The sequence below is a fragment of the Tinamus guttatus genome, unplaced genomic scaffold (genome assembly GCF_059628265.1).
Source record: "Tinamus guttatus ecotype Peru unplaced genomic scaffold, ASM5962826v1 Tinamus_guttatus_pri_ptg000044l, whole genome shotgun sequence".
Taxonomy (NCBI): Eukaryota; Metazoa; Chordata; class Aves; order Tinamiformes; family Tinamidae; genus Tinamus; species Tinamus guttatus.
Genome location: NW_028288578.1, coordinates 1,537,324 through 1,557,065, shown reverse-complemented (window position 1 = coordinate 1,557,065; position 19,742 = coordinate 1,537,324). Strand labels below are relative to the sequence as shown.

The 19,742-nt window shown below is 42.6% G+C and overlaps 1 protein-coding gene across 1 annotated transcript in view; it reads left to right on the top strand.

The window, feature by feature from the left end:
- The window catches only part of LOC148595956 (cytosolic carboxypeptidase 6-like), a 208,945-nt gene that overhangs the window by 104,655 nt on the left and 84,548 nt on the right, over positions 1-19,742 (top strand). Inside the window, exon 4 of the mRNA XM_088536768.1 lies at positions 7,868-8,020. Within this exon, the coding sequence (XP_088392894.1) occupies positions 7,868-8,020 (153 nt within the window). The remainder of the gene's footprint in view (positions 1-7,867; positions 8,021-19,742) is intronic.

Sequence of the window (19,742 nt, the reverse complement as noted above, 5' to 3'; positions counted from 1 at the left end):
CAGATCATCTCCTAAGTCCAAGTCTGATTTTCCAGGTGTGTTCCTTGTAACTAGAGGGAGACACTCAGGGATCTATATAAGAAATTTCACATGTGTAAAATGATCTTTACTTTTGATGTCCAACTTCTAGTAATTGTTGGTTTAGGGACTTCTTGAAAGCTTTATGTGAGACAGGACCTACTTTCCCTGTAGTCTGTCTAATCCCTTTTTAAAGTAGGCAACTTAGGCAGTAGAAATGCATGTTTTTCACAATGAAATAACCTCTTATTTTTCCAACACCTGCTAGCATCATATTCTGTAATAAAATATTAAGGTCTAACCAAAAATAAGAACATCACCCCCAAGAGCTGTTCGGCTTGGTATCCAAAGGCCTTTTGTAGATCCCTGAGGATAGGCAAGATGTGCTGGATCATTTCCTTTCCTGCTTCTGGCAATGATTTGGGGGAATTCTGATTGAGAATTTATGTCCACTTCTTTGTGTGATAGCATGATGGATTTTTTGTGTGTGCATTTGTCTAATTGATCTTTGAGCTTGCTTGGGTCTTGGCCAAAATACAGTGGCAGTGAGTTCCACAGAGTAAATATAAGCTAGCTTAAAAGTCGCTTCATTTGCCTTAGATGTTCTGCCTGATGACTTTATATTCTGCCAGCTGTTACTTGTTTAGTGAGAAATATTGAATACTGTCTCATATTTTATTTGAGAGATTAGAACCTGGTTGCTTTAGAGTTTGACTTGACTACATGCAGTTGGCCCAAATGGAATGGTCTATAGGAAATTAGGGAACAGGGATTCATAATTCCTAGCCAGTTGTTTTGGATCTACCAGTCTTTGTAACTAGAGGAGAAACATATATTATCTTTGAACTTTATTTATGTTCTTGCAAATTAAAGACTCTGTACCTTGGTCAGGAGGTTCTCCAGAGGTGTAATTAAAAGTTATCAGTAAAATGCAAAACCATTAACAAAGCTATGAAGTGAATAGTTGAACAGCAACTCTAGGACATAATATAGTTTCAGATATAAAGGGAGCAATTAATGAAGTCTGAAGAAATTAAATGATTTGCCTATGGTTACACAGCCAGTAAGGGGCTGCCTAAGGAGCAGCACCAAGCGGTATCTAATCCCCCAATACATCTACTGGGAGCGTTTTGGCTGAGCAAGCTTCCCGAACCAGGGCCTGTCAATTTGAATGCCTGTAGAAAACTTGTCATTTAGATTAATTTCATCTTGCTAGATCCAGTTTTCTTCAGTTATCAGAACAAGGTGGATTTGTTTGTTTGTTTGAGGGTTTCCTTCCTGCCCACACCCGAAGCTATGAGTTCTTTTCCCCCAGTTTTCCTCCCTGTCCCTGACAGGGGGTGAGATAGGATTTAGGGACCTTGCCGCAGGTCTGACAGGGGCAGAGCCGAGTTCAGGGAGGTTACACTGGGAGGCCCAGGTCAGTCCCAATGCTCTATTCCAATTATGGAGCACCTGGGATCTTTACAAATTGCTGAAGTCAGGAACCACGTCTCTGAGTGTATCTACATGTTTGTTTCTATCCAGAGGAGAAAGGATGAGACAGAAGAATGATTCTCTATGTTCAGACAGACCCTTAAAATTTGGGCTTGGGGTCAGGCCCAGAATCCAGAAGAGGTGTATTTCCTGCTTCCTGTTCATCTGAAGCAAAAGTTATACAAGAATTCTCTATGCAGCTGACCCCAAAGTCTTGTCTAAGCTTGATCTGGGTCTTGAAATTGTCTCTTTCTCCCCTTTCTAATTTGATATGCATTTGAACAGAAGTGGGTTTTTGATAGGGCCTTTCACCTCCAGGTCACCCTTTCAAATCCAATTCAGGCCTGTCGTGACCAAATGTTACTACCATCTGACGGCTCCTCCGTGTCCTGTGTGAATTGTTGGCTTCAGGCCAGGAGCTGGTGGACAGGTGCCTGAATTGCAAAAACTGCCAGAGCTGACACTAACTGCAAGTCTCTGCAGAGGGGTCAAAGAGTGAATCGCCCTGGCAGATGAATTAATACTCCACTTGTATGCACTGTGATGCTTTATATCTTCAAAGTGCTTTACAAACGTCAGCTAATCCTCAGGAGGTGGTGTTATCTGCACTGGCAGGTGAGAGAAGCAACCAGATAGAGTAGGAACCAGGATCAGAATATGCACATTGCTGACCCATTCCTGTGCCAAAACTATGAGTTTACATTGTTAATCCTTTCAGACCTACTGCTGGGCACACTGGAGCAGGGTGTGAGCCTACTGAAGGTGGCTCCATGTTTTTCTTCTGTGGATAAAAGCATTCTTCAGTATTTTAGGCAGGTGAGACAGCAGCACTGTTGGACATGGTATTCTGCCATTTGAAGCTGTGGAGTAAATACTATATTATTACAGTCCCTTCTCAATCCTCTTTGAGGTGCTAATGGTTATGTTGAGTCAGGTCAGATTATCACTATCTTTATGAGTATCATTCTGAGCAAGAATTTACTGTGCAATCTGATGGGTAAATATGACTTTTAACTGGCAGCTGAACTGGGGGTGGTCCACCCCAAAAGACAACAGTTTTCTGAACATCACTGAAACAATCCGAAAAGAATCCATGAAGAAAGTGTCATGAAGAAGTTGGTTGTACATCAGGGTTTGCAAGCTGCTTGTGTGGGAAAAAAAAAAAAAACTTTTTATACAAAAGAAGGAAGAGACAAATTTGATTTGGTATCAGTGTTAATAAGCACGGATCTTCTCTGGATGCAAGAAGAGGAAAAGAAAAAGGCTTTTAAAAATAGTAGAATGTCCATGAAAATAATTGCTGTGGTTGCCCTGGCATTGCACAAATTTGAATGGAGCAGGGGGTCCACGAGATGCTGAATGGAGGAGGCAAGGCTTACAAATGAGTAGTGGTGTGTTTCTGGAATAACACCTAAAATAAGGTGTGGTTTCCATCATCTGATAAAGCGACGAGGACACCGTAGGACTGACTTGGCTGCTGTCCTTTTCATGTGTGTGTGGGGGTGTGTGTGCATGAGTGATAGAGGTTGTGCTGATCCCATCAGCTTCTTCATGGAGGAAAAAAAAAATGGGAAGATTAACAAAACGCAAACAAACAAACAAAACTGCTAAAACCAATCTGAGCCTTCACATAACCAGAGATCTAGACACAGATATTTCCAGATATTTTGAAAAAAGCTTGAAAATGCAGACCTTGTCCAGGCAGTGCAAATTCCACCTTAGGATCCCCAGCACAATCTGGGGGAGACAACTGTGTGTGCCCCTGCAGAGTGGTTCATGGCACTGAACAGAGCTGCCGGGGAGGCAGCGGGGCCCCTGCCTGGTTCTGTCTAGCTCAGTGTTGGCTGCTGAACATGTGATTTAGTGTGGCCAGTTTTTCTTCTTTTTGCATAATATCATTTGCTTGCAGTTTCCGGTGCCACCACTTTAGGAGCTACTAAAATAACACAGTGGGCTACTGTGTGTATTTGAGGAAGGATAATTGACATTTTTGCAGATTTTTCTTTTGAGAGATCCTGGCTTTGAGGAAGTTTCTAGGAACCAGGGTTATGGGTAGCCGTGAATCTATTCTGAACCCAAAGGGACACGCTCTGTATCTGGTGCAAACTGTTGCAGGTCCATTTGCTTCCAACAGTGGCTGAGCAATAAGACAGGAAAGTCTGCCTGGAGGCTGTTACGTTCTCTGCTGCTAATGACAAGTCATGGTTTTAATGTCTTGTGTAAACTCCTTTCCATGTTTTATCCCATCCTCCATATGAAATATCAGAGTGAAGAAGGTTTTTGGATTCTCTCGCTAAACCAATTGCTATGCCCAAGAATTAATAAAATCCATATTGAAGTGACAGCTGGTGGACAGAGCTGGCTTTTTCCTGCATCACTTTCCTCTCTAGTGGCCCATGTTCTGGGCTCAATGCACATTTATCCTTTTATTACAGCTTTTATTGATTTTTTTTTTTTTTTAAATCTCCATTTCCTTAAGAATTGTAATTGCACTGTTCAAAATCTAACTTTGGTTATATCAACACTAGCTATTAACATCATTCTTCCCTTTTCCTCTTTAATTACTGACCTTCCAAAGGCGTTCACTAATGAAATAAAAATGCAGGCAAGTGAGAAGATATTTGCTCAAAACCTTATACATATCAACATGCACCACTTTCCTGTTTATTGGTACTTTGACTATTTCATATCTTGACAATGAATATGAGCTTTTGCTCTTCACTCATGGTTTCTTTTTTTTTTTAACCCTTAGTAATTTATATTTACATTTCTCAATCTATCAGAATTTAGAATGACCCAGGATTAACAGTGAAAATGGTGCATCACAAAAGCTAGGATTCAAATAGAAAATAATTATTTGCTTATTTATTTATTCTGCTTTCATGCTGCAAATGTCAAGAATAGGCAAAGACCGGTCTCTTAAAGGCAGAGAAGTGTTGTTTTCTAGAAAATGGCAATCAGAGGTTGTTTCTGCCAGTCCAATGACTGATTTATGTTTTGATGCAGGTAGAAAACATAGGCCAAGTTTCCTTTTGTGTTTTGTTTTGTTTTGCATCTCTGTAAGTTGGATAATTCAGGTAATTACAGCTTTACTTAAAAAAAGAGAGCGTAAGAGAGCAAATCTATGCTGCTGCTTGTAAGCACAAAGAACAGGATACTTGGGGGAATTAAATTGCCTGATGATTTTTATAAGGCATCTTAATCATTTTGCATTCCAGCTCTAAAGCCAAAAATGATGAGTTTAATATCATATAGTGGGATGTAACTTGTAAGTCTCTCAGAAGGCAGCTATGGCAGCCAGAGATGTTTGAGCCTTGGTTGTTTGTTATTTACTCCGTAAAGGCTGAAGCAATTGTGACTGAGACTTGGAGCCACATCTAAATTGATTCCCATTCTTGCTTGTAGATACTACTGCATTATAAGCCACAGTCCGAGTGGGTTCTGTTGCACAAATACATTTGGGTACCCCAGTACCTGACTTAACACAGGATTGGTTTACATTTAAGTGTGTTTTTATGCACACGTATAACAAGGACACGTACATTTATTAACCTAATTTTCCTGTTCCTTACCTCTAGGAGAATAAATTTCAGAAGGTCAATTCTCTGCTGTTTTTCTGAAATTCCTGCCAGTTGGTGACATTATATATTTAATAAAATGTTAATGCTGTGATCCTGCCTAAATTGCAAGAGGCCAATAATTGTGTCAAAAGCTTCCAGCAAACCTTAGTTGAAATGTAAAACTATTACTGTATTCTTTATTCCCTTGCCCAAGTTTGTGGTGTAGCAGGGGTTGAAATATTTCCTACATGCAAAGAACTTCTGAATAGGTATGTCCTGGACTCTCTCCTACACACAGAAAAAGAGTTAGAAAGAAATATCCTTATTCTTAATTATTCTGCAAACAGGACTTTTTCTATTTGGGGTACAAGGAGACAAACTTTGTTTAATGCCCCAATGACTAGGCTGCTATTGTCCATTTTAAGTCCAGAATATCTTTGTCCTTTGTGAATAAAAGTAATTTTTCTATTAGAAGCTCAAGTATTATATAACAATGCACTGAGTTATTCTGTTCTGTAATGTTTCACTTCTGATCATATTCATTATTTTATCAAAGAAATGTGAAACACTGAAATACTGTTCTGCTCACATACAGCAGTGTCTGCGAGTAGAATGTCTAACTGGCAATTATTATAGCTATGTTTAATAACTGAATAGGATGGACAATTGCATATTTTGACTGTATTTGGTGGGCTGAAATATATGCAATAGGTATTTCATATGTTCAGTAGGAGAGTAAAGACCAGAAGAACTAGTTGAAGAGTTATCGTTGGCTGACTTAAGAAATGGCTTTTGAAGTTGCAATGTTGTTGTGATGTTTGAAGTTGTAATGAATTATTGGATGAATGTTTTTAGTCATCTGTCCCAATGATGAGGTATCTGTTGAATGCTGTGGTTTACAAATAAGCAATCTGAAAGTTTAACTTGTAGGTGAAGGTGATGTCTATAAAGAATGATATTAGTCCATTGCTATATATCCTGCTGTGCATCTTAATAATTTTTTATTAGTTATTATGTCCCTTTAAAGAATTGTGTCTAATTGTACTAAAATAAACATCTTGGGTCACTGACTTCTAAGGACATTTGTGCTTTAAAAGTATCCAGTGTAACCAAATCATCATCTTTCTTCAGTACTGGATAGCTGTTATGAGAATCTACAATGCGTTCTGTTTTATGAGGATGTATTGGTGTGCACCTGATCTCATCAAATTCTGTTTCTGATAGGAAAAATCTTACGAAAATTATTATTCTTTAATCTTGCTTTTAGTTTCTATATGCTTGGAGAGGGAGAAAAATCTGTGATATTTTATCCTGTCGATGCTAATCTTTCTGCTCAGGGTTGTATCTCCAAAGAGCAGCTGTTTGGTTTATTGCAGTGTTGGTCCTCTACAGCACGGGATAATGTTTTGGCAGCAGCAAACAATTTATTAGAATGAAAGGCAATCAAATGTTCCTTTTCCTATGCAGCATGGTCAGATATTGATATTGCATTTAGCTAACGTCTTAACATAGAAGAGGCTTAATAAGATGCAATATTACTCTCTCTAGGCTGTTTAATTAAACTAAACAGTCGCTGTGTATTGTACATTGGTTTTCTGCCAAGGGAAAGTAAATCTGTATCACGTTAGTATTGCATACTAAAATGATGTCCCCCCCCTGGTTAGAGACTGTCTAGAAGAGCTGACACTGCTGTCACATGAACTGCTATGGTGCTGCGTGGGACTTTCTCGTAGCTCAGGGTTCTCCAGCTTGACTCGTATGCAGACAAGACGCAGGGCCTGAGCGTTACACGGTGCGTTTCAGTGGCCAGGGTCTTCGTCTGCCACCGAAAGCTCCCTGCCTCGGCATCACCACCTTTTGATGCAAATGGAGTCCTCTTTCTCTGTTCCACCTTTGGTGTCTGAGCTCTTGGGACAGAGATGTGAGTTTGAATGTCCAGTCGCGAACGGACTCTTCTTACTGGCCCCATGGTGGCCAGGTGATGGGGATGGATTTGTCCGTGTCTGGTTAGAGACCACTCTTTGCTCAGCACCAGAAACCATAAGTGTTTGGGAAACCGGGTAGTGCAGCAGCATCTGGTGAGCACCTCATCTTTGCCACGTGAAGGAAAAACATGTATCCCTGGAAAGGAGACTTGAGAAGTTTGTCTCCTGGTCATGTTCCGTCTTAGTCTTAATGGCTTTTATTGTACCTCTGTTCTGACCCTGAGGACTTAGGTGTGAAAACTGGAGGGTATTCACATGCTGACCCTTGCTTGCTACACTAGCTTGTTGCCTGATAATCTCTGGCTTTCAGATGGGGAAAAATGAAATAAGAGGTGCCAAAGGTGCCAGAGAGAGATTTTTTTTTTTTTTTCCTGTAATGCTGGGAGACCCATGTCTGGAGACAAAGGATTAAATTTAGAGTTTTATGAGTACTTGCTTTGTAATTAAGCAGATGTGGAGAAGCTGATCACAAAAGGATATATGGAGATTAGGAAGTTCAGTGTTAGGAGTTGGGGTGTTTTCTTGCTCTTGCTCTGAAGCAAGAGTATGTGTAGAATCAAATGGGAAGCTGCAAGCAGAGTGATATTGAAGGCACTTGTTTTTTTTGTGTTTTGCTCTGTGCTGGTGTGTTACAAAGCAGAGAGTGAGTGAGGTTAATTTCCAGATATAAAGTAAGTCTAAAAAATGGAAGTATTACTCCTTGTGACCTGAAACTCCAGTGTAAATACTGAAGAAAGCCTCACGGGAGGCTTCACACACATGATGCACTTGTGATTTATCACATGCTTAGTTTTGATTTTGTTGTTGTTGCTTATTTTCCCTCAACAGAAGATTAACTTGGAATTCTATATTGACATCCATGCCCACTCCACCATGATGAATGGCTTCATGTATGGGAACATCTTTGAAGATGAGGAAAGATTTCAGCGACAGGCTGTTTTCCCCAAGCTACTCTGTCAGAATGCTGAAGACTTCTCCTATGTAAGCAAAGCTTTTCTTAATTATTTTTTCCTGTTTAATTTATTTTTAGCGATAAATTTCTTGCTTATCTGTATTGTGTGAATTTTATTTTAATATGTCTAGAAGACTACGTAAATATTTTGCCGTGATTAGCCACCATCTTTACTTTTACCTTTATTTTCTCCCAAAGTAAAAATGTGATTTTATGTTTTGGTATTGCACACACACGCACACAAGCAGGAGCTTCATCTTCCATGTTGTTAGATCTTACGTTTGGTTGAATATTAGGGCTTTCAATTCCATGAGAAATGCAGGCATTTGAGTTTGTCATGAATTAGAACAAGAAGTCCAAAGGGAACCTTTGGTCCTGATTTATTGAATCATTTAATTTTGGTCAGAAGAAAAGATTGTGTTTTGATTAAGTGGGTCACCTTTATTGTTTCAGTGTTTATATTACACATTGGCAAACCTTTTGAGTTGTATATTTAAATAATGGTATAATATCAAATAGAAGCAAAAAAGATAAACTTGAAAAGGTTAGAAAATTTTTTATTGGAAGTTGTGACAAAGACAATATAGGCTTTTGAAATTCTTTGATGTTGTTACCATGGAAAACTGTTCTGCAATTGAAAGTCTGCAATTGCTTGATACGTGTCTTGTAACATGGAAGAAAGTATGTGCGTAGTTAATTCTGTGCCCTGGAAATAAGCACTAAACACCTATAAATGAGTTGAAAGGGGGAAATGTTTTTGGAGCACATTCCAAATTGGCTGTAGATTGGTTCTGCTCTTAGCTGACTCCAGCAGCTTGGCAAAACTGGTCCAGTGTGTTGCGACTCCATCCAGGAATGACTCCTCGGTCCTCTGTGTAGCCTCTTCTCTTTTGTGCACCTCTTCCTTTGAAGGCTATGCAAGCTGAACATCTAAGCCACAAACCTGCCTCCAACTGCTTGTTCACCATCACCACCACCCAGGCCCTCTTTATGCACCCGTGGAGCTGCCAGCTCAGGTTCACCATTCCTTGCTCTGTTTTGGTCTACATGCTCCAGGTTTGCTTAAGTAAACAGTCTTTTAAGTACTGTTCCTGCAGGACATTAAGTTTTTAGTGGAAGCCTCCTTTGGAAAAGGGAAAAATCTTTAGGAAAGGAACATAGCAACCAAAAGCCAATCGCTAAATAATCAGGATAGTCTCTCCTCTTTAACTCTCACTCTCCCTTCTGTGGTGTCTGGCAATCAGATTCAGGTCACAGAATCATAGAATCATTATGGTTGGAAAAGACCTTTAAGATCATCGAGTCCAACAGTAAACCCATCACCACCCCGCCTGCTAAACCATGTCCCTAAGTGCCTCATCTGTGCGCTTCTTGAACGCTGCCAGGGATGATGACTCCACCACTTCCCCGGGCAGCCTGTTCCAAGGCTTCACCACTCCTTCCCTGTAGAAATTCTTCCTAATGTCTAACCTGAACCTCCCCTGGTACAGCTTGCAGCCATTTCCTCTTGTCCTATCGCTAGTTCTTCTGAAGAAGAGATTGACCTCTGCCTCACTATTGTCTCCTTTCAGATAGTTGTAGAGAGCAATAACGTCTCCCCTGCGCCTCCTGCAGACTAAATAACCCCGGCTCCCTCAGCCACTCCTCATGAGGTCTGTGCTCCAGCCCCTTCACCAGCTTCGTTGCCCTCCTTTGGATACGACTCCAGCACCTCCATGTCCTTTGTGTAGTGAGGGCCCCAAAACTGAACACAGTATTTGAGGTGCAGCCCCACCAGCACCAAGTACAGGGGGGTGATCACTTCCCTGGCCCTGCTGGCTACACTGTTCCTGGTACAAACCAGGAGGTGGTTGGACTTCTTGGCCACCAGCTATGTTGGATTGGATATAGGTGCTGCTGGCACCTGTACTGAGCTAATGAACCAGGCAGGAAAGAACATCCCAAACTGCTCAGCACATCAGAGGGGCTTTCAAACTGCATCCCATTGATTTCTTGAGACCCGGAGCTTTCCTATACTGTTCCCTCAATGCACTCCTCTCAGGGCAGCCAAGGGGCAGAGATGTTGGAAAGGGAGAGAGGCATAAAGTATCCTAGAAGCAAGAGGAGTGAATGTTACTGCTGTGCCTAAGTAGGAAGGTCTCATGTCTTGTTTTCAGCTCCAGCTGTGTGGGTTATGTGGCTAGTTAGTGGTATCAGGGGAGAAGCTTGCTGCTCAAAAGAGGCAGGGAATCCAGACCTTCCTGCATTTTCAAAAAGAGAGGAAAAAATGTTGAAGATTAAAGATAGTGTATGTAAATATGCCCTATTGACTGGTCCAAGGGAAAGGGGGAAGTGCATCGTTAACATTACCAGGCTGGTGTTTGAAAGTGTGGGAATGGACCACTGTTGTTACTAATTAATTTTCCAAAGCTTCAGGAGGTCTCATTTACATTGTATGCTGCTGCGGCCATTTGTTGGGATTATAATACTTCAACAGCAGCACTTCAAGTGAAAACTGGCGGCTGCATGAAGTGTTGTCCATAATTGACTAGCTCCATGTCTTCACACAGCACAGAGACAATGTTCCATTATGTTATCCATTGACAGTATCATTGAAAAGATTACTCTCCTTAAAGCATCTGTCAACCTTGATTGATTTACAAGGGACAAAGAACTGAAAAGGTTTGAAGTGCGGGTGCAATTTTTGCCACCGTTTAGCATACATAATGGTTCTCCTTTGATGTCAAAAGCTCATCTTCTATTAATAATGCAGAGGGCTTTTGAATGCAGGCTACTTGTATGGAGTTCCACACTAATAACCTACTTGCTGTGAAATGGGATTCACTTTGGAGAAGCAGTCATTTGTCTGGGTTTTACATGTTCGGAATGAATCCCGACTCAAAGGGATTTCTTTCAGTGCTCTGCATGATTGCAGCTGAGCCCGGCACGAGTTAGGGAAAGCAGGCAAATCCTAGCCTGCTCTTCCAGCCGAGAATCTGGCAGAAATCACGCAGCCAGATGCAAAGGAGCATGAACAACAAGCCTAAGATGATGCGATCAAATGCCTTGTGCCGTTCTGTCTGGCAACCTTCTATTAATATACTTTAGAGTGCATTTCATGCCTGGGCTGCTTTCTTCACCTGTCATTTCCAATAGGCCTTTTTTATTTAAATGACAGCATCCAAGGGAGATTGGTGATTAGAGTAGGGGATGGATAGGGGATTTGTGCTTGCATGCCTGTTGCGGGACCAAAGGCAAGTCACCCAATGCCTTTGTCCCCTATCTGTTGAGCAAAGCACACACTACTGTGCCGTGTTGACTGCTGTTTGCAGGTGAAAGTCGTGTGAGAGGCCAGAAATTCCTTACTTGTATTCCACTCTGGAAATGAGGCTCTGTCTTTGTCTTGGCGATCAGCATGTGAAGAAGAGGAGAAGGGTTAGGATTTTTTTTCTCCCTACTAAGCACACAAGAGGGAGAGAGATTCTTGGATAGCCCTCTGTAGCGAGGGGAAAGTACGAATTCTGTGCGGAATACATAGTGTATGTTTTCAAGGTTTTAACGGGATGTTTTTAAACATTTGGGAGTACATATAATCTATATGAAAGCTCTAACAGCGAGAGCTGACAAGCTCTTTCGAAGGGCTGACTCACTGTGTTTTAGGAGCAGCCGTTGACACCGTGTCTGAGTGCTTTACACACAAGTCATGGCTGGGAGTTGTTTGGAGTGATGTTCTTCATTTGACCTTCTTCATTCTGGAGAGTGGATTAGTCATAATGACCAGGCACAAGCACTTGAATGTTTCAAGAAACTGCTAGTCGTAGGGGTGGCTAATTTAGAACTTGGTGACTGGAAGCAAGGAGACCATCTGCTGTCTGTGGTTCATTTAGAAGAAACAACTACAGCCACTCTCACATGGATTTATTATTTCTTAAAGGTTTCTTTTCTTTATGATTAAATGAAAAAGATGGACCAGAGTACTTGGCTTAATCTTTCAGATTTTTTGGACTCAGAACTGGTGATATTTGAGATACCTTTGAGTTCTCATTTCATTTTCTCTGCTCCTAGTAGAGTCGTATCCTTAAAAACAATTCATCAACCTTTGTGTGCCCTTGGTTAGACAGAAACCCTGATTAAGACTGTTGTTTGGGGCATTGGATAACTATGGAGAAAGACAGTCCACAGCTCCAAAAACTTCCACTCACACTGGGAAAGAGGCAGAGTGTGGGTGAAAAGGGACTTGCTTGGGGGAATGAAGACTAAACCACAGGTTGCCCAAGTGCTGTTCCAGTGTCTTTGTCACCACATCATTCCCCATGATTGGCAGCATGCTGCTTGCTCAGCAGTGCTGGGTGACTTAGATGGTTTCCTCTGGATAAGCCTGCAGTTAAGACCAGTATCATAACACAGTTTCCTAACACATCACTTATTTGAGGGCATCATTGTCTGAGCACGGTGACAAAACTCAAACACGGAATGACTGGGCTTGGGGCTTTTTTTTAGCCTGGAGGTTTAAAACCTGAGTAAAGGAGTCCAAGTAAAGGAGTCAAATGTTGCTCTCAGTTTTCCTTTCCTATTGCTTTCCTTTTCTCCATGTACTCTACATCTGCTCTCCTCTCATTTGCAACACACACACACACACACACACACACACACACACACACACACCCTCCAAACACAAACACCTTGTTGTGTTGTGTTGGGGTGGGGGGAAGACCCCTGTCCCAGAAAGGTTAAGATCAGGCGGATTTGTTAACATCATGCCAGATTAACAGATCTCCTCAGAAATATCTTAAAAATGGAGCACAGCTGACGATCCTACCTTCCTTTTTGTTGTCTTGTACCAGGGCATTTCCAGGAAGACAAATACAGCTATTATTTGTTTTATTGCCCCTCTGGGATAGGTTTCTGTTTGCTGCTTTTTGGACACGTCGCTCCATACATGCTGTTGTCTTTTGGTGATTTTTTTTGTTTGTTTGTCTGTTTTTTCCTTCTCCTGGGGTTTGGACGGTGAGGGGAGAGAGGAAATGTGTTTTTGGCGACACAGGGAACAGCCTGCTAAGTCTGTGCTTCTGAGCATTGGCATTGGCCTCACAAGAGTTTTGCCCTCTGGAGAGTCATGGCTAAATGAAACTGCTCCATTACACGATGCTGAAGCAGTCCACCCTTCTTTGTACACAGAGGGTTGAATTAATTTGTATTGCAAAGAAAAGGAAAAAGGGAGAGGGGAAAAAAAAAAAAAAGCATTCGAGTAAATGGATTTTCTTTCACTACCTTCTTGCTGTGTTGTTTGTGCATGTATGAGTTGACAGTCTCTCCTCCCTCCCCATGCAGGGAGAAATTCTGACTATCCGTAGAAGAAACAACTTTTGTAGCAATTTTTATGGCATATTCTTGAAGACCATCATCAGTCTTACCTAATGTCAACTAGCTGGGAGCAGGTGACAGCATCCCAGAGCGGCACAAATGAAAGGAGCTCCTTTACATTCAAATGCAGGCTACCTCCCTTACAGAGACCTGCAAAATTCACTTGGCTGGAACAAGCTGTGCAGTGGAGGATGGGGAGAAAAGGAGCTGAAAATGGAACCCCTGCCTCCCTCCCAGGACCTCCTCCTGGGTATTATCACTTTGACTGGATGATAATATTAATATAGATTGCATTCAAATCTGGGTCAAAGAGCTCTGTTCCTGGAGCAGTGTGAGATCCCAGGAGGAGTAGTGAGTAATGGGCTCTGCTGGGCTGCTCTGGGAGCAGTGGCCCTGCACGCTGCTCCTCCTCAGGACCTGCATTTTCCCCATCTAGTCCTAGAAAGGAGCTGAGCATCTCCTTGCCACAGAACAAACCCCTTTTCCAGCAGACTATTCAAAGCAGCCGTGTGTGCGATGGTTGTGTTTCCCTTTCTGCTTCTCATTGTCCTAAGTTTGTGTCATTTGTATAAATGATTATGAAAACACTCCCAGGAGACCACACAGACGCTCATAAAGCTATTGTAAAGCGAAGCATTGCAGGCTATTGCTAGAGGCTATTTTATTGTATATTTTGAGGAAATGTCTCGTTTTCTACTGACAAATAGGGAAACTGAGAACTCCAGAGACGCGAGTTATTTTCTAAATGGTGTGATTATTCTGTTGAGCTTAGGCTAGGAAATGCCAGCTTTGGCATCTTTGGGGAAGAATGTTCTCTGAGAAGCAGAGGTTGCTTCTGGTTAAGAAAAACAGAGAAAAAAATGATCTTTTCATTGTTACCCTGAAGCATTTACAGTTCACTTATATTTATATATCACTGGTCAGGGCTTGAGCTGGTTCTTTAAAGGAGAAGAGGCTCCAGAATGGTGCTCTATTTTCTTGGTAGTGGATCTGGGCGAAGGTTAATGGTCAAGTAGGTGGCTTTGTCACACTTATCTAAGTGCACTTCTGGGAAGAGGGAAAAGCAGGGTCTGTAAAAGAGGAGCCAAGAGGTCCTAAGGAAGAGTGCTCTGGGAAAACAGCATTGTTCGGAGTGGCAGAGGCTGCTGGTTAAAGGAGTTCTGGGCTGCGTTTGCTCAAAGCGTGCCTGAAATCTGCCTCCTTTTCTGGTCATTTCTGAGCAGGTTTTGGTGGGTAGCGGAGTTCTGTCTGGGATCCTTTGATAGTGTCAAGATCTCGTATAAGGTCACTGCCACCCTGCTTTGCTTGGTTGCATGATGTTGTTTAAGAGGTTTTCTCAGAGAGCTGCTCATCTGAGTGGCTCAGTTCTCTGACGGGTGTTTTCTGCAAAGGTGGAGAGCTGGAAACCTGGGAGGTTTGACACAAGATGTGCTATGGTCCTCTTGCGACACCTTAGAAATTGGAAGTCCTTGCCTCGGGTATTCTGCGGAGGGCTGAACGTGGACTCTAGACACCATCCTGGATCCTGCAAACCAGCAACTGCCCTGCGGATGCAGGGCCTGAGAGATTTAGGCCCATTGCTGTCCTCAGCTGTAAGCACGGGGCTCTGTATTTATGATTTGGCTTCCTGCTTCCTTAGCTCCTGTGGTGAAGGCAATGAACTCATGAAGCATTGTCCATGCTGTGGTACGTGAGGAGGCAGCTGCTGTGAGCACAACCCATATCAGTGCAGGGGAGGATGGATCCTAGGGAATGGTGAAATGCAGGCCAGTCCCCAAGCTGGTGCAGCCCATGTAACTAGCCCAGGGTGCAGGGCACAGGCAGAGGGCTGCAGAGACCCCATCAGCTCAGGAGCTATATGGCAGAGCACTGTGTGGAGCAGAGCATGGATATTAATGTGTTGAGCAGAAAAGTGCAACTACCGTAGTTCTTGCAGGTGAACAGCTAAAACCCTACAGTGTGAAACCCGGTTTATTTTCTAACCATGGTTTCAGAAAGCAGAGTTATTGGGTAGTTTTGTTTTTGAGGCACTAGATGAGAGCTTATAAAGCTCTCTGCTTCCAGCCCCTCTGCTAATGACCATGCAAATATGTGGGTTTTTTTTTTTTTTTTGTCAGCAAGCTTAAGCAGGCATGACTGCAAGACACATGGCAGAGATGGGGAGAGGGGACAACCTGATACTCCTTCACTGCAAATTAAAGGGATAATGGAGCCCCTCAGGGAGCAGATATATGTGTGGTGACAAAGTACCTTTTAAATGTTATTTCTCTGAGGAGAATTGCACCTTAAAGCCTGACGGTTTGGTGCTGGGCACGTTGTGTGCATGGTACTCCTGCAATGTGAGGCTGTATTTAAGAAGGGGGCGATTGCTGGCTACTTTCCATTGAGCAGTGGGATGAAAGAAAAATTATCCAGGTAGTAGAATCTATGAAAATGTTGTCGAATTTGAGGGCATTTGACTCTTGGGTTTTCACTTTTGGGCTTTTCACTTCTCTATTCTTAGGACTGGGCAAACAGGTTCAGATGAGATAAGAGCCTCCTCAGACCACCTTCTCAGACTTCTGCAAATTGAATTCTTTTCTCTAGTTCGGACAATGTTTCCTTGGTAAAGCCAGGTTTTGTTGTCCATCTCAGTGCTTCCTACTAAGCTCAAAAGTTATGAAACAAAATGCAATCAACCAGGGAGTGGGAGAGCCCTTTTCACAGCAATATCAGCCTGATCTGGCTGTCCTCGGGGAGTTAAAAAATCTCCAAATAGCAGTATCCCTCTTTGAAATGACTCTGAAGATTTCAAATCCTCCTCTTCCCAAGTTTCAGTAGTCACAAATGAAGTACATTTCCTTCTGTGCATCAGAAACGCAGCAAAATTGCAAGGTGAGATGAGTCAGCAAGCAATTTTGAGCTCTGTTCCCAGCTCATCACGTCTCTGCTCCTAGAATCCTTCCTCTCTACCTGCTGCCTCCTTCAGATCAGTTTTCTGCTACCATCTGCCTTTGGGATATTTTTATTTTATTTTTCTAACAATCCCATCCACAGTTCAGATGCTGGCTGTATCTGGTATATAGAATAAATCAGAAGCAGGCTGCCTGATAGAATGCTCCCAAATGCCATGATTTCCATGTTTCCAGACCCAGTTGTCATGGAGCTGGTAGACTATCACAAGGAGCACTAACGCACACTCTTTCCACGCTATTAAAACAGTTAATGAAGCTGGTGAGAGGTGGGCGTGAGGGAAGAGTTAAGATGGCTTTAGAAGTGGGAAGTTTCCTTGGTGCCTCCAGAAAGGCAGGGAGATGTTGCTGGTGAGATAGCTGGATGGGCCACCAGCTGTGAGAGTGGCAGGGTTAAAGCAGCCACCGCTGGCCGTGCTACAGCCGTGGGTAGGTTACCCACACAAGGAAAACGAGCTGCTGGTTGCACCCTCTTATGAAGCGCTGCAGAGCAGGGGAGTTACTCTATATAATATCACTGTTTACAGCCTTCCAGGGCAAAGAATTCAAAGCCAGTGCATTTCTGTGCTCTCTTTCTGACTTCAATAAAAGCTTCTAGAAAATGGGAGTTACAGCCGATAGTATAAAACTCTTCACTGGGATGGATTTGACATCATCTGGGCTCCAGTCCATTTCCCAATGGCACTTCTAAGCTTCCTTGATGGCAACTCTGTCAATCTTCTAGTGTGCTAACTACTAACTTTTTTTTATTATTACTTTTTTTTTTTTTTTTTTTTTTTTTTTTTGCTACATTGGGGCAGCGAGTGGAGGGCTTGTAGAGGTCGGATCTGCTTTAGAAATAAAGCTTCCCTTCGAGCTGTGAGGATAGCATCAGTAGATAACTATGGTGTGGTTGTATCTGCATCCTGATTGCCCTTGGCCATTGCTGGTGCTGATGGTTGAAGAACATGAAGCAATTTTCATGCATAATCCCAGTGTACCCCAGTAGGTAAAGTGCTTATTGCTCAATTACGGAATGAGCAAAATGTGGGGAGCTTTCTTCTATAAGAGTAGTTAACTTCTCTGTTACAAAATACATCTTAATTTCCAAATGGAAATGGCATAAGGTCACGCAGCATATTTTTAATTATGTGTTGTAATACAAAACCATTCTTTAATTATGAATCCCTCTCTATTAGTTGTCCCTCTTCTCTAGGGAGGGTGTCTGACAAGATTCTCTGATTTTCGTGAGCATACAGCTGAACATGAAATCCTTTTATAAAACTCTTCCTGGGCCTACATCATCTGTCTGTATAGACCAATGGGAGATTTTCATTATTCTGATTTTTTTGCAGGTGTTATATATTTAAGGACAAATGATTATGGGTGAATCATGCACACCGCTCAAGATTTTGAAGCTATATGCAGTTTGTGGGCACAAAAGCAATGAGCTGTTTTGCAATCAATGTGAATAGTTGGTAAAATGTAAAGTTTAGCTGCTGTTTCTAAAATATATCTGTTGGATTTTAGAAGAATCCTAGACTTTTCTGTGTCAGAAACTCATCTTTCTCAATCTGTCAGAGCCTATGACCAGATTTCAGGCTGGCTGATGACTCCTTTCCTGCTTCTTCTCTGAGTCACCCGTATCTTGTAGTTTGCTTTCTGTCTGGGTTGGAGAAATGGCTTGGGATTGATCATGACTGATGTGCGGTCTATATCTGGCTCCACTCCTACGAAACCTGTAAGGTCTGACTTGCACTGCAGTCACACCTTGATCCGCTTTTCCTCTCCGTATGTTGAGCAGGTTCAGGGGAAGGCAAATAACCATTTCCCCAGCAGTTCCTGTGTGATGGGCCAACAGCTTTTGCACTTGGTCCTTTTGGCCCCTCTTCAGTGAAAGGTAGAGCTGAAGCTCTCGCCTTAACACTGACTGGGTGTTGTGCCTAGCTTATACTATAACCTGTTTTGGCATCTCCTTTGGCATCTCCACAGAAACCAGAGGGTCCTATTTTTTCAGACTCACTGGATTTTGAACCCATTTTTTTCTCCCCTTATGCCCCTCTCTTCCCCTCCCTTGCTTCCTTTCCCCCAAGTTTTCTGTTGCTGGAGCCTGTTGACAAGTCCCATGTCAAACCACACATGCCTTGTCAAGGAGGTCCTGCCCCTGGACCTCCAGCAGCACAGAACTGCCCCAAGTCCCAGGCCACCAACAAGCTGGACTATGCAAATTCACTGTCAGGTTAAAAAAAATAAAAAAATAAAAACTCATGATTCTTTTGGAGCCCCCCTTGTGACAGATTGATACAGAAATGTGCAGATAGGAGTGAACTGTCTGCTCATCATTTCTGCATGTGGACTGCTCCAAGCATTTATTCTAGTAGCTACTAACAGGATGATGAAGGGTGCTGAGAAAGCAAGAGGATCCCTCAGCCATGGGGAGCTGAGTAAACTTATGAGCTTCTGAGCTTGGGGGCTGGAGAGTGGAATTTACTGAGGAGAGCCACTGTATGGTGGAGGCAGCAGAGGGACAATGTTGCCCAGAAGAAGAGGATCTGGCACATTGAAAGGTCTGACTGATGGGCAAGAATACTTTTCCTGCCTTGAGACTACTCCAGGGAGAAATTTGCCTGCAGATTTTTTCTGTATTGCCTGCTCATGTACCTCGTTGTCAGCTGCAGTGCCTGAGAGTAAGGTCCAGATGGATTGCAGATTTCTTCTCCACAATGCCTGCTCTTGCTTTTCCCAGTGAGGAAACCAGTCATTTAGAAGGTCTTCAACAGAGCGTGGGGAAATGGGGCAAGATCTGCCAGCGAGGCCTGGGAAAGCTGCCGCTGATGCCCAAGATGTAGAGTGAGGCTCAGCGCCCCTCGGGGCCCCCAAGCGTGTGCAGTTTTCCAAGTGTAACTTCCTGTGGAGTTTCTGGGCAGGGGGATTCTTCACTCTTCCTTCTATGCTGTTTTAACATGGGGTTCTTGCAGCTTGGTACCTCCAAACCTTAGAGATACCTGTTTCCATACTGAATTTTCTTGTAGGAGGGAGGCAGGGTGATTCCGTGAGCTTTAATGTATCTGTGTGTTTTAATAATGATTTATTGTTTATTTTATACAAATATCCCTATTCAAGAACTTCAAAGTCTTTGGGGTTTTCTTTCTTTTTTCCCCACAGATTTTGCACTTTTTGCTGCTGCTGTTGTTGACACTCCCATTCAATTCAGCCTTGAAGAAATAAATATTTGTTTAGCTGTTCTCCTGCTGTGCCTTCTCAGTGCATTTGCTTAATGATGACTTCAGTTCAGCTTAGTGAGTGTTTTAGGGCAATAGATATTTACCAGAGAAATAAGGGAGCTGTTTATAGACAACTTTACCTGCATTCTTTCCCTGGCACCTCCCACCTCATTTTCTCCCCAGATTAGAATTTGATTACATAAATGTGCACACAAAAGGCTCTTGTTTGCCATAGTCATACGCTGCTTTTCCTA